The sequence below is a fragment of the Andrographis paniculata genome, unplaced genomic scaffold (assembly GCF_009805555.1).
Source record: "Andrographis paniculata isolate CXL003 unplaced genomic scaffold, ASM980555v1 Contig86END, whole genome shotgun sequence".
Classification (NCBI taxonomy): domain Eukaryota; kingdom Viridiplantae; phylum Streptophyta; class Magnoliopsida; order Lamiales; family Acanthaceae; genus Andrographis; species Andrographis paniculata.
Window position 1 is genome coordinate 3,805,921 of NW_026137624.1, and position 13,611 is coordinate 3,819,531.

Sequence of the window (13,611 nt, forward strand, 5' to 3'; positions counted from 1 at the left end):
TTAACTTTAGATATTTTTTTGAATAAGCTAGAAAAGATGAATTTTAATGCAACAAAATTAAAAGTTAATATTCAAAATTTGATGTAATTTTATTATAAATTAAGAAAATATATATAATAATAGATATTGTTCATGTTTAATACTACTGTTAACATTCATTCAATACATTTTACTAAATACTTTTAAATATATTAGAAAATTTATAGTGTGTTTTTTTTAATTTTTTTGTAAAAATTATATTTTCAAAAATACATTTCTTTTAAAAAAATTAATATCACTCTTATAATTTTTATATTATTTACACATTTTTTTTATACTTTATCTTTTCAAACTATTTTTCGCACCAAACAAACCATTAAAGTTTTATATTTATATATATATATATATATATAAACAATAAGCATTAATATTTAATTTAAAATATATATAACTACAGAAAATATATTATTACCATCTATTCAATATATTTTAGTAAAATAATTTAGAATATGTAAACAACATAATGTTAATATCCAAACAGAAATATATATACAAACAAACAATACCTAATTTACACCTGTTTAATATCTCATTAAGAATTATTTCAAGATAAACAACACAAATATTATCATATAAGCCATAATAATTCTTAAATAGTAAATATCTATAAAATTACAAATTTAACTTTACGGAAAAAAGAAAAAAACATCCAAACAATAATAACTTCTATATTTGGAGCAAGTATTTGTTCTAAAAATAAATATTCTAATCCAAATTATTCACTTTCTTTTATTTTATTATAATTTTCTTTTTTAATAATAAATATCACATCTTTTTTCTTTTTTTATTTAACTTTAAAATAAAATTTTTTATTTTTATTTTTTTTTAAAAAAATTATGTCTGATTAAATAAACACATAATTAATATATAACGCATAAAGTATTCTATCTGTTTAATTGAAATGTTATCATTTTCGATTTTTTTTCTGTCATAAAATAAATTTTTTTTTATTTAATAATTGTACTGCATACTTAATATAATAAATACTTTTTTAATTTATAATATATTATACAAATATTATTACTTTTATACTCCATTCGTCCACTTACCATGTTTACATATTTCTATTTTGGGATGTCCAAGTACAAAGTTTAAGTTTCATTAAATACATTATTTTTTTTTCACAAATACCCTTACTTTATATTACATCGTTACTTTTACACAAAAAAAAGTAAGGGTAAAAATATCATTATACTACTTTTAATTACTCAGTATAATTAAAATATCAAAAATATATGTAAATATTGCAAGTGGACATAAATACGGATAATTTTATTTTTTTTATTAAAAAATTTATGTGAAAAATAAAGATAGGCCTTTGAATAGAAAGGAGACCGTATTTAGTTTTGGAGTGATAATCATTATATTTTATTATTATGGTAAGAATAAGTTGACTTGCTATTGTTGAATGTCGATCCCAATAATGAAAACCACACCACCACCGGCCTTGTACTTTCCCCACGTACCAATTACCAACTCCAACTCCAACTCCAACTCCCCCCGATTTTTAAATACAGTATTACTAAAATTTACTATAAATTCACCGCAGGCAAAAATCAACCACCATTTCTCATTTATAAATAAATTTACAGATAAGCATGGCAGAGGAGGAGAAGGAGAAGGAGAGCAACGTAGGAAGAAAGTGACAGCGACTACGCTTTCACAGGTAACGATTTTTTGTGTGGTTGATGTGCTCGTGGTGATTCATCCATTTCCAATCGATTTGAATATTTGATTGTTGATCTGTGATGGAAGCAGGCATTTGAGAGCAGAGAGGATGATTTAGAGCAGAGATCGGAGGATATAATAGTATAAGGGAGGCAGGGAGTTAGTGAGAGCAGACAACGATGGTTTTAAAATGGCGGAGAGCATTTTGCAAGTCAATTTCAAAGGAGGATGATACGAGAGGCTCACCGATTATTAAGGAGAAGTTGGAGCCTGATCCGAGCCCTAGGCTTGGCTCTAGGTTTGGTGGAATTTTCTCAAATCCATCGACGCCGCGGATGAAGTCGAAGCCGGCGGTGAATGTGTCGGTTCCTAGCAGTTCTGCGCCTCAGAGTCCGAAGCTTCGTTGCAGAACCCGAGAGAGTTCGGATTTATTCACTCAGAGTCAGAGCACACCTTCTTCGCCTCGATCGCCATCTGCGTTTAACTTGCTCAAATTGAGTATCAATCGCGCACCAAAGGTACGGTGTTCGTTGCTATAATATATTGATGCTTTTGGTGTTAATTTTTTCATGAATATAGTATTCTGAATTTTGATTCTGGATATTTACAGAGTAGATGCGGAATTTGCTTACAGAAGATGAACTCAGAACAAGGAACGGCGATGTTCACGGCGGAGTGCGGCCATACTTTCCACTTTCCGTGCATGTCGGCGGCGGTGAACAAGCATGGAGCCCTAACGTGCCTCATTTGCAACTCCACATGGAAGGAACCTCCTCTTCTGCCGTCCGATGAACCCTACCAAGGACGAATTAGAACTAGAAATAGAAGCGAAGCTGTTGCGAGAGATTCCAATCCGAAGAACAGCTCGAGATGTTTGTTGAAAGTCTACAATGACGATGAACCGCTTTCTTTCCCAGCCTTCGGCGTTCGATTCAATCCAATAATCGAATCGGATGAGATAGACGAAGAAGAAACGGATGATTTTCCTAATTTTCTAGCAGAGAGTTCTAGAAGCTTCGAGATCTCTCTATCACCGGAGGCGGCGTCGATTTCAGTGACTAAGAGCAGCGAAACCTGCGCAGTTGTACTGAAAATCAGAGCTCCGGCGGTGCCTGCGCGGAGAGCTCCGATCGATCTGGTTATGGTGCTCAACGTCGGCCGGAGCATCACATTTGAAAAGCTCCATCTATTGAAGAAATCAATGAGGCTGATGCTCTCGTCTCTCTCCGAATCCGACCGCCTCTCCATCGTCGCATTCTCCGCCGCCGCTTCGAAGCGGTTGCTTCCGCTCCGGCGGATGAACACAGCAGGAAAGAGATCGGCGCGTCGGATAATCGACGCCGTCGTCGCATTAGACACCGCCGCAACCTGCGCCACCGACGCACTCAAAAAGGCAGCCAAGGTAATCTCCGACCGCCGTGAGAAGAATCCGACCGCCGGCATCGTCCTCCTCTCCGACGGCCACCGCAACGCCGCCGTCGTGTCCTCCACAACCTTTACAGGTATTCCCCTCCACTCCGTCAACCTAACCGCCGCCGTCGACGCGGCCGACGGAAACACCTTCGCGAAATGCATTAGCGGTTTATTGAGCGTAGCCGTACAGGATCTGAACGTTAAGCTAGAATTCCGTGCCTCCTCTGCTCCGGCGGGTGTCGCCGCCGTCTACTCTCACGAAATTAAACCTGCATTACTCGCCGGCGGCGGTTCCGGCTGGTTTCGAACCGGCGGTTTCCGGTCCGGCGAGGAGCGAGAATTTCTTATAGAATTGAAATCCGGTCCGTCACGGCGGCGGGAGCAGCGGCGCGTGCTGTTCATACAATGCTCGTACAAAGATCCGTTAACGCTACAGTCTGTACGGCACGATGACCAGGTGGCGCTTCCCGTGCCTCCGCCACGCGCCGGCGGGTCATCGACGCACCTCAAATGCTTATTCATTACGACACGCGCCGTCGCCGAGAGTAAAAGATTAGTCCAACGAAACGACGTCGTAGGGGCGAAGCGTATGTTGGTTTCGGGTCGGGCTTTGGTTCTAAAATCGGGTTCGAGTTCGGATCCGGATTCCGTCGTGCAGTTTGTCCGGCGGCTTGATGCGGAGCTGGCTGAGCTGAGCTGGACGGAACAAGGGCAGCTGGTAGGAAGGAGCAACTCTGGTAGCGAAGCCGGAAGCGTGGAGGACAAGCCCGAGCCGCTTACGCCGACGTCGGCTTGGAGGGCGGCTGAGCGGCTGGCAAAAGTAGCCATCATGAGGAAGTCATTGAATAGAGTCAGCGACTTACACGGCTTCGAAGACGCTAGATTTTAAATAGAAACTATTAAACAAATAGATAATAAAAAGAGTAATTGAATTTACATTATAAAGGACAAAAATTTAGGACAAGTGGTGGGAGCATTCTGGAAAGCCCATGTAGCGGCGCTTTAATTTGTGCACAACACATTACTTTTTATTTTCATTAAATTAGATTTTATCTTTTTCTTACCCATTTTTTTATAAGAAAACCATCACTCTTGCAAAATATTATTTCATCCGTTCATAAACTAATGTCCTACTTTTTCATTTGGGATATTCAATAACTATTGTCCTATTTTTTTTAAACACAAATTTTATATTTTTACCCTTCATTCATTTATTACTTTTAATCTCTATCAAATTTGTCAATTCATAATAGAAAGACAATCACCTAAAAAAATTGTACAAATATATTTAGGATAATAGAAATTAAACAAGGGAGTACTTTTTAGATCAATCCCTCTTGCAATAAGATTATAAGAACATCAATGTTTTGTTCATGTTATTAGTGTTTTTAATGTTCTTAATGCAATCTTTAATTGATGTTTTGTTCATGTTATTAGTGTTTTTAATGTTCTTAATGCAATCTTTAATATCAATTATATCCTTTCACAAGTATATTATATTTAAACTATATTATTCAAATAAAAAATTAAAATTAACATTTAAAATAAATCACTGAGCCAATACATCCAAAAAATAACTTTGCTAAGTTTTCAATAAGCATGCCAAAGAAATAGAATGGTAAATAGTTCTTTTATTTTTTATTTTTGGAAATTTTGTATTATACAAATATAGTGTTCTCAATAACAATATACATATATTTATTTATATATATAAACTATAAAACATAATACTTATTTTAGTGATGATTGCAGGAGTTGTTTATTTGTTTAAGTTGGGTTATAGTTTTTGGTTGGGTTAGGGTTTAGAGTCTAGTTTTTGTAAAAAATGTTTTGAATGAGAATTGCATTTTGTAATAAGCTAAAATTGTTGTAATATTATTATAGGATGAGCGAATAGAAATATTAATTATCTTTACCGTTAACCACTATTTTATATATTGTATATAATATATAAGTAAATATATATATGTATGATGCGTGAGTGTATATATATATAATATGTACCTTTATATATTATATTATATTATTAAGTAGGATAGTATTAATATGAATGAAGAGGCAGAGAGAGATTGAGAATTGTATTGTGTTTGTGCATGAATGATCCTTTCATTCCATTCCATTTATATACATGTACAGGTAAAAGTTTGGTTGTTAATAAAAGCATCCACGTATCCTCCGTGTCGACATCGTCGTGTACACTTCACAACACTCCCCCTTTGATGCTTTTGTACGAAGAATGTGCCTCGTTAAAACCTTACTAGGAAAAAACTCTGTGGGACAAAAAAAATCCTAGTGAAGGAAAAAGAGTACAACATTCTCATATCGATTCGCTCCCCCTGATCTGAGCATTATTTGAGATCCCTTAACCGGGACATCCCAATCTTCTTCACCAGTTTTTCAAATGTTACCGTCGGCAATGCCTTGGTTAATATATCCGCCAAATTATTATCTGATCGAATTTGTTGCACATTGATTTCACCATTTTGTTGTAGATCAAGAGTAAAAAAGAATTTTGGTGAAATATGTTTCGTTCTATATCCTTTAATGTAATCCACTTTCAATTGGGCTATACAAGCCGTATTATTTTCATACAATGTAGTTGGGGAAATTTTATCGTTAGGTATTAACCCGCAATTTTTCAGAATATGTTGAGTCATTGACCTCAACCAAACACATTCTCGACTAGCTTCATGTATTGCCAATATTTCAACATGATTTGAAGAAGTGGCAGTTAAAGTTTGTTTCATTGATCTCCAAGAGATCACTGTTTCGCCACAAGTAAATATATAGCCAGTTTGTGACTTGGCTTTATGAGGATCCGATAAATATCCTGCATCGGCAAATCCAATTAATTCATGTCGAGAATCTTTCGAGTAAGATAACCCGAAATCAATTGTTCCTTGGAGATAGCGAAAAATGTGCTTAATCCCGTTCCAATGTCGTCGAGTAGGCGATGAACTGAATCTTGCCAATAAATTTACAGCAAATGATATATCAGGTCGGGTGCTGTTAGCAAGATACATTAATGCGCCTATAGCACTCATATATGGCACTTTTGGGCCAAGTGTTTCTTCATTTTCCTCTTTTGGTCTAAATGGATCATTTGCTGGATCGAGTGCTCTGACGATCATTGGAGTACTTAGCGGATGTGATTTATCCATCAGGAACTGTTTTAGTACCCTTTTGGTATAATTTGATTGGTGGATAAAGATTTCACTTTCCAAATGCTCAATTTGCAGACCAAGGCAAAACTTAGTTTTTCCAAAATCTTTGATCTCAAACTCCTTTTTCAGATATTCAACAGCTTTCTGGATTTCATCAGGAGTTCCAATCAAATTGAGATCATCGACATATACAACGATGATTACAAATTCAGACCCATTTTTCTTTATAAAAACACATGGACAGATAGGGTCATTTATATAACCTTATTTGATTAAGCTTTCGCTGAGACGATTGTACCACATTCGGCCTGATTGCTTGAGCCCATACAAAGATTTTTGCAATTTGATGGAATATGATTCTTTTGGCTTTGATTTAAATGATTCAGGAATGTTGATCCCTTCTGGGATTTTCATATAGACGTCATTGTCTAAAGAGCCATAAAAATATGCAGTAACCACATCCATTAATCGCATATCAAGATTATTGTGTACTGCTAGGCTCACCAGATACTTGAATGTTATCCCGTCCATGACCGGCGAATATGTTTCTTCAAAATCAATACCCAGTCTCTGGGAAAAACCCTGGGCTACAATCCTTGCTTTATATCTTGTGATATCATTATTTTCATTTCTTTTTCTCACAAACACCCATCTGTAACCAACAGGTTTCACATTTTCCGGTGTTTGGACTATAGAGCCGAATACTTGCCGTTTTTTCAATGAGCCCAATTCAGATTTAATTGCGTCTTTCCATTTTACCCAATCATCTTTTTGCCGACATTTATCAACTGCTTTTGGTTCATAATTCTCGTCATCTTTAATTATATCGAGTGCTACATAATATGCAAATGCATTATCAATATTTGTTTTCTTTCTGTTCCAATATTTTCCACTGGTGGTATAGTTAACAGAAGTTTCAATAACTTCGTCATCACTTTCATCAGAATTTTTAGTATCAACCTCTTCAGGGGTTGTACTGACATTTTCAGGTATCTGATCATTGTTGATCTTTTCACCAGTATTTACAATTTTATTCTTTTGTGGATTCTTATCCTTGGAACCCAACGGTCTGCCACGTTTTACGCGGGCAGTATGCTCATTAGCACTCGGCACTTTCCTTTCTGGGATATTTATTTTGGCTGGTGCATTTGTTGCTGCAATATATGATTTCGTAACTCTGGCAGCATCATTAAAAACATCAGGCAATTGATTTGCAATTTTCTGCAAATGCACAATTCTTTGAACTTCAAGTTCACTATATTTCGTACGATGATCAAATTCAAGTGGTATTTTCCACAAAATTTCTTTTTTCAGTTGATTACTGTCTCCCCCTAATGTCGGGAAATGTGATTCGTCAAAATGACAGTCTGCAAACCTTGCAATAAATAAGTCACCCGTTGTTGGTTCAAGATATTTCGCAATCGAGGTTGATTCATACCCGACATATATACCCAACCTTCTTTGAGGTCCCATTTTCGTGCGTTGAGGTGGCGTAATTGGAACATAAATAGTACACCCAAATATTCGCAGGTGAGATATATTTGGTATTTTTCCAATAACCAATTGAGTAGGGGAATAACAGTGATAACTTGTCGGCCTTATTTTCACGAGGGCTGCTGCATGCAATATAGCATGTCCCCAACATGATACTGGGAGTTTAGACCTCATTAACAATGGTCTAGCAATTAATTGCAATCTTTTGATAAGGGATTCAGCCAGGCCATTTTGCGTATGTACATGGGGAATAGGGTGTTCCACAGTAATCCCAATTGACATGCAGTAATCATCAAATGTATGTGATGAATACTCTCCAACATTATCTAGACGTATTTTCTTTATCGGTTGATTTAGAAATTGTGCTCGCAATTTAATTATTTGTGCAAGTAGTTTAGCAAAAGCTAGATTGCGAGTAGATAACAGACATACGTGTGACCATCACGTTGACGCGTCAATTAGTACCATAAAGTACTTGAAGGGTCCACATGGTGGATCTATTGGTCCACAAGTATCACCCTGAATTCTTTCCAGGAAAGCTGGGGATTCAAATCCAACCTTTGTTGGAGATGGCCTGATTATTAATTTCCCTTGGGAACAGGCAACACAAACAAATTCATTCGGACTCAAAATATTTTTCTTTTTCAATGAGTGGCCATTTGAATTTTCAACAATTCGCCTCAGCATTACATTGCCAGGATGCCGAAGTTGATCGTGCCAAGTTTTAAATTCGCTAGTAGCCATTTGGTCTACTAGGTGATACGTTTCAATGGCACTGATTTTTTAATAATATAAGCCGGAAGAAAATGATGGCAATTTTTCTTTCACAATTCTTTTGCCATTCACAACCTGAGTTATCAAGAGATACTCATTTTCTGCCTCATTCAATGTTTCAATGTGATACCCATTTTTCCGAATATCACTGAAGTTCAGTAAATTCCTTCGAGCTCTGCTCGAGAACAAGGCATTTTCAATTGCCATTTTTGTCCCTTTTGGGAGATATACAATAGCTTTTCCCGAGCCTTCAATCATTTTCGATGCACCACTGATAGTAACAATTGTGGTCTTTCCCATATTAAGATAGGAGAAATAACTTTTGTTTTTCAGAATGTTGTGAGTCGTAGCACTGTCGATAAGGAAGATGTTGTCATCGGCTCCAAAATATTTGGCATCCATATCTTTGCAAGAAGGTAAAAATAATAAAAGACATGTATTAGTAACATAATCAAAATAGACTTATATTATAGGGGGTAATACAAAAAGGGGGCAGAAAACATCAAATTAACAAAAGAGATACAACATCATTTTATCATTTAACATCATCAGCTATATCAAGCAGATCATCGGCATCCAGGTGCGTGATATTTTCATTCATCACATCGTCAAATGTGTCATCATGGGCAGCGTGATTTGTTTCGGGGGCAATTCTTCCCTGTCTTTCTTTTGAGGCCCGATACAGTTCAGCCAAGTGACTGGCTGTGCGACAAACATGGGCCCAATGGCCTTTGATTCCACACCGGATGCATTCCTCGTCATTATTTATGTTTCTCCTGGTGTTGATCCTCTGTTGAGGTCTGTACGGCCTTCTGTCATTATATCGCCGATTTGGCACATATCGGGACCTGTTTTGATAATTATTGTGACTGTATGCGTTTGCCCGGCCCCCTCCGCGATTCTGATTTCGATCGCGATCAATTCGCTGATTTCTGACTTGCCCACGACCACGCACCAGATTTGCCGGATGTATTGCATTTGCCTCTGGAAATGGATTTGCACCTGTCGGCCGAGATTCGTGATTTTTCAACAGCAATTCATTATTTTGTTCGGCCAGCAAAAGACAGGTGACCAGCTCAGAATATTTCTGGAAGCCTCTTTCGCGATACTGTTGCTGCAAAACCATGTTAGAGACATGAAAAGTGGAGAAATTTTTCTCCATCATATCAGATTCAGATACATTTTCGCCACAATGGCGCAACTGTGATGTTATTTTAAACATTGCACAATTATAAACTTGGACTGTTTTAAAGTCCTAAAGCCGTAAGCTTTGTCATTCGCTTCGTGCCCTTGGCAATAATGTCAGCCTCAAATGATTGTATCTTTCTTTCAATCTCTCCCACAATTCGAGTGGGGATTCCAGCGTGACATACTGCATTTTTAGTGCCTCATCAATGTGATGGCACAAAAAGATCATGGCCTTTGCACGATCTTGGCTCGGGGAGTTTTTATCCCGGGCAATGGTATTTTCCAAGCCCATTGATGCCAGATGCATTTTAACATCGCGAGCCCATGCCATATAATTTTGGCTATAAACGAAGAGAGAGAGAAATTCCTGTTTGGCAAGGTTAGTCATAATAAACAGATAAAATATAAAATATTACCTTACAGAAAATAAAATATATAATCTACTGATAACGTGTTGTAATATTATTATATGATTAGCCAATAGAAATATTAATTATCTCTACCGCTAACCACTATTTTATATATTGTATATAATATATATAAGTAAATATATATATATATATGTGTATGTTGTGTGAGTGTGTATATATATATATATAATGTGTACCTTTATATATTATAGGGTAAACTGTTTTTTTAGTCCCGTAACTGGACTCCTTTATCACTTTAGTCCTATAAGTGGAGCCTATCGCAAACTAGTCCCATAAGTGAAAAGTTTTTCCTGTTTTAGTTCTCCGGCGCCGGAGACGCCCGCGTGGCTCGCCGGAGGTGACGTGTCCGCCAGGCGTCCCGCCAGGTCAGCGACACCTGGCGGACACGTGGATTCATTTTTTTCATTTTTTTTAATTGTACCAAATAAAAAAAATAAAAAAATACAAATAAAATTTAAAATAAATTAAAAATAAGTTTTTTAAAAAATTTTAAAAAATGAAAAAAAAATAAAAATCCACGTGTCCGCCAGGTCAGCGACACCTGGCGGACACGTCACCTCCAGTGAGCCACGCGAGCGTCTCCGGCGCCGGAGGACTAAAACAACGAAAATTTTTCACTTATGGGACTAGTTTGCGACATGCTTCACTTACAGGACTAAAATGATAAAGGGGTCCAATTACGGGACTAAAAAAACAGTTTACCCTGTATTATATTATATTATTAAGTAGGATAGTATTAATATGAATGAAGAGGCAGAGAGAGAGATTGAGAATTGTATTGTGTTTGTGCATGATCCTTTCATTCCATTCCATTTATATACATATACAGGTAAAAGTTTGGTTGTGAATAAAAGGATCCGCGTATCCTCCGTGTCGACATCCTTTCATTCCATTCCATTTATATACATATACAGGTAAAAGTTTGGTTGTGAATAAAAACATCCACGTATCCTCCGTATCGACATCGTCGTGTACACTTCACAACAAAAATTATATTTTTTGTTTTTATTTATATTTTTATTTTTTGTTGTAAGCTAAATTTATATATAATTCATTTATAATAAATAATTTTATAACTTATAATTTTATTATTTTTATTTTAAACAAATAATAATCAATTTGTTACTTATTTTTTTTACTTATTGTATTATTATATTTATCAATCATTTGATAATTTTTTTTTATAATATCTTATTTTAATATTAAAATATTATTATTTTTTAGTTTTTTTTGTACTTAACCAAATTTATATAATTTTATAAGATTGAGAGAAATAAAAAATAATTGAATTAAAATTGATAAAAGTTATATTGTAAAAAATTAAATATGATATATAAATTAGAGTTGGTATTAAATATAATTATATAAATGTACAACAATTATTAAATGAAAATAGATATATTTCATTAGGAAAAAAAATGTAATTGATTAGGATTAACGAATATAATGCAGATTAAATTGAATGAAAATTAAATAGTGGATGTATTTGATTTCTATATTTAGTTTGAATTCTTATAGGATAATATGTTGTCATATAAAAAATAATATTTATATTTGTTATTCAATTTTGTATTCATTTTTATTTTTTAACTTTCATTTAAAAATGTCTTCATTACTTATTTAGTAAAAAGTACATCTGCTCTTCGAAATTATTATTGTTAATGTTTATATATATTTACTAAAATATCATTCATTAAATATAATTAATCACATATCCTTAAATACATTTTTAATTTAATAATCCAAAATTAAAATTTAACATACTCGTCCATTCACCCACTTCCTCTCACTTGTTCACCTCCTCTCACCCCGATACGTGTTCTTCGCGATCTAGGGTTCCATTTCATTGTCGTCGTTCGTAATTTTTTTGGCCCCTTTAAAACATTTAGTTGTCATCTCAACTGCTCAACCATCATCCCTAATTTCTCTTCATGATTGGATTTTGAGAAGTGATGCCAAAATTTAGAAAGCCATTACATAATGGAGCAACTTCTTCGGACATCTAACATGGAAGGTAGTTTCATTGAATGATATGAAACTGAGATACATGTCATTCTTTTTAACTTGGAGACAATATTCATATCCGAATTTTTCAATAATACGGAACATCTTCCAGTACATTTGCCTTACGAAACAAGAATAGCACGTCCAGTTCAATTTGGTTGGATATACTCCTTTGAGGGGTAATATCTCTATCCTTAAAGTACGTTGAAAATACCATGTGATTGTAGCAAGCAAATAAAACAACGCAAAGTTATATATCGTTTGAAACATGTGGTGAATAATGAGGCACAAGTTAAAGGCTCAATTCTCAATTCTTTTCTAATTCGGGAGGCTAATTTCTTTTGCTTTTATTACTTCGAATAACATGTGTTCACAAATGCAAATAATGCACCTAGATAAGATTATGAAAGACCGAGATTAACTCCTGATGTTGGAATGACAATATTCACACATTCTTGCCGCTTGCAAGCCAAGCGGAAGAAAAAATACTCGTTGCCTCAGGAAAGGGAGAGTAAAATTACATGATTGAATCTATTTTAAAATTTTGTCCTCTCTCCGTCCCAAATAAGGTGCAACATTTATTTTTGGCACGGGTTTTTAGGTGGGTAGTATTAAGTAAGATAATTTAGAAATTATGTGATGTGACAGAGAGAGAAATATATATATATATTTTTTTATTTGGATGATGTGAGGAAATAAAGTGTAAGGTATATATTAAGTATAATTAATTATTTCCTATATTGGAAATGTTGCAGGGTATTTTGGACATACCAAAAAGGAATATTGCAGGTTGTTTAGGACGGTGTGAGTACTTTTTAAATGTAGATCTTATTTAACTTTAAATTAGATAATTGCTTATTGTTTTGTTATAATTTCATTATATGGATATTATATGCATGTAATCTGATTGTTATTTGAATAACATACACGTTATGTTATGACAATTTTTAATTGTATTCATGAAGTATATATTGGCTACATAGTACTTAAACTTAATGTTGGAATAAGCTCACCCCTTTCTATTTTGAGGTAAAATTTAAGAGTGTATTTATTTAATATTTATAATTCTATGTATTTTTATTGTAAAATATGAAGACTTATGAATAACTTTTGGTGATTTTTATTGTTACGATGAATGGTTCTCTTTGTCTTGAGCATAATTAGACTTATATAGACTTGCAAACTCTTAGAAGCAAGGCTAAGAGACGTTCGAGGATTTTGAACTCATTATCTTACGGTCACAAGTCCACTTCTAATCCCGGTAGGCCACCTCTTTACAAGGCTTTCACAAATTAAATTTAGTAGGCCACCTCTTTACAAGGCTTTCACAAATTAAATTTATTTGGTTGAATGTATGATGATAGAAGATCAGCATTGAGTTGGTATCAAGATATAAATCTTGTTTTGGATTGAATTGGACAACTATTTTTGTTGTC

The 13,611-nt window shown here is 34.8% G+C and overlaps 1 protein-coding gene across 1 annotated transcript; it reads left to right on the plus strand.

Moving 5' to 3' along the window:
• The first annotated feature begins 1,508 nt into the window (after positions 1–1,508).
• LOC127242360 (probable E3 ubiquitin-protein ligase EDA40) lies at positions 1,509–4,287 on the plus strand. Its single transcript, XM_051261872.1, has 3 exons — positions 1,509–1,705; positions 1,798–2,225; positions 2,318–4,287. Exons 2-3 carry the CDS (start codon positions 1,887–1,889, stop codon positions 4,007–4,009), a joined length of 2,031 nt encoding a protein of 676 aa, XP_051117829.1. The 5' UTR covers positions 1,509–1,705; positions 1,798–1,886; the 3' UTR covers positions 4,010–4,287.
• The last annotated feature ends 9,324 nt before the right edge of the window (positions 4,288–13,611 follow it).

What these genes read in the sequence shown, in the direction of transcription:
- LOC127242360 (XM_051261872.1), top strand. Translation starts at nt 1,887, where the DNA reads ATGGTTTTAAAATGGCGGAGAGCATTTTGCAAGTCAATTTCAAAGGAG. An exon ending in GTATCAATCGCGCACCAAAG is followed by an intron (nt 2,226 to 2,317) that starts GTACGGTGTTCG and finishes GGATATTTACAG; the next exon opens with AGTAGATGCGGAATTTGCTT.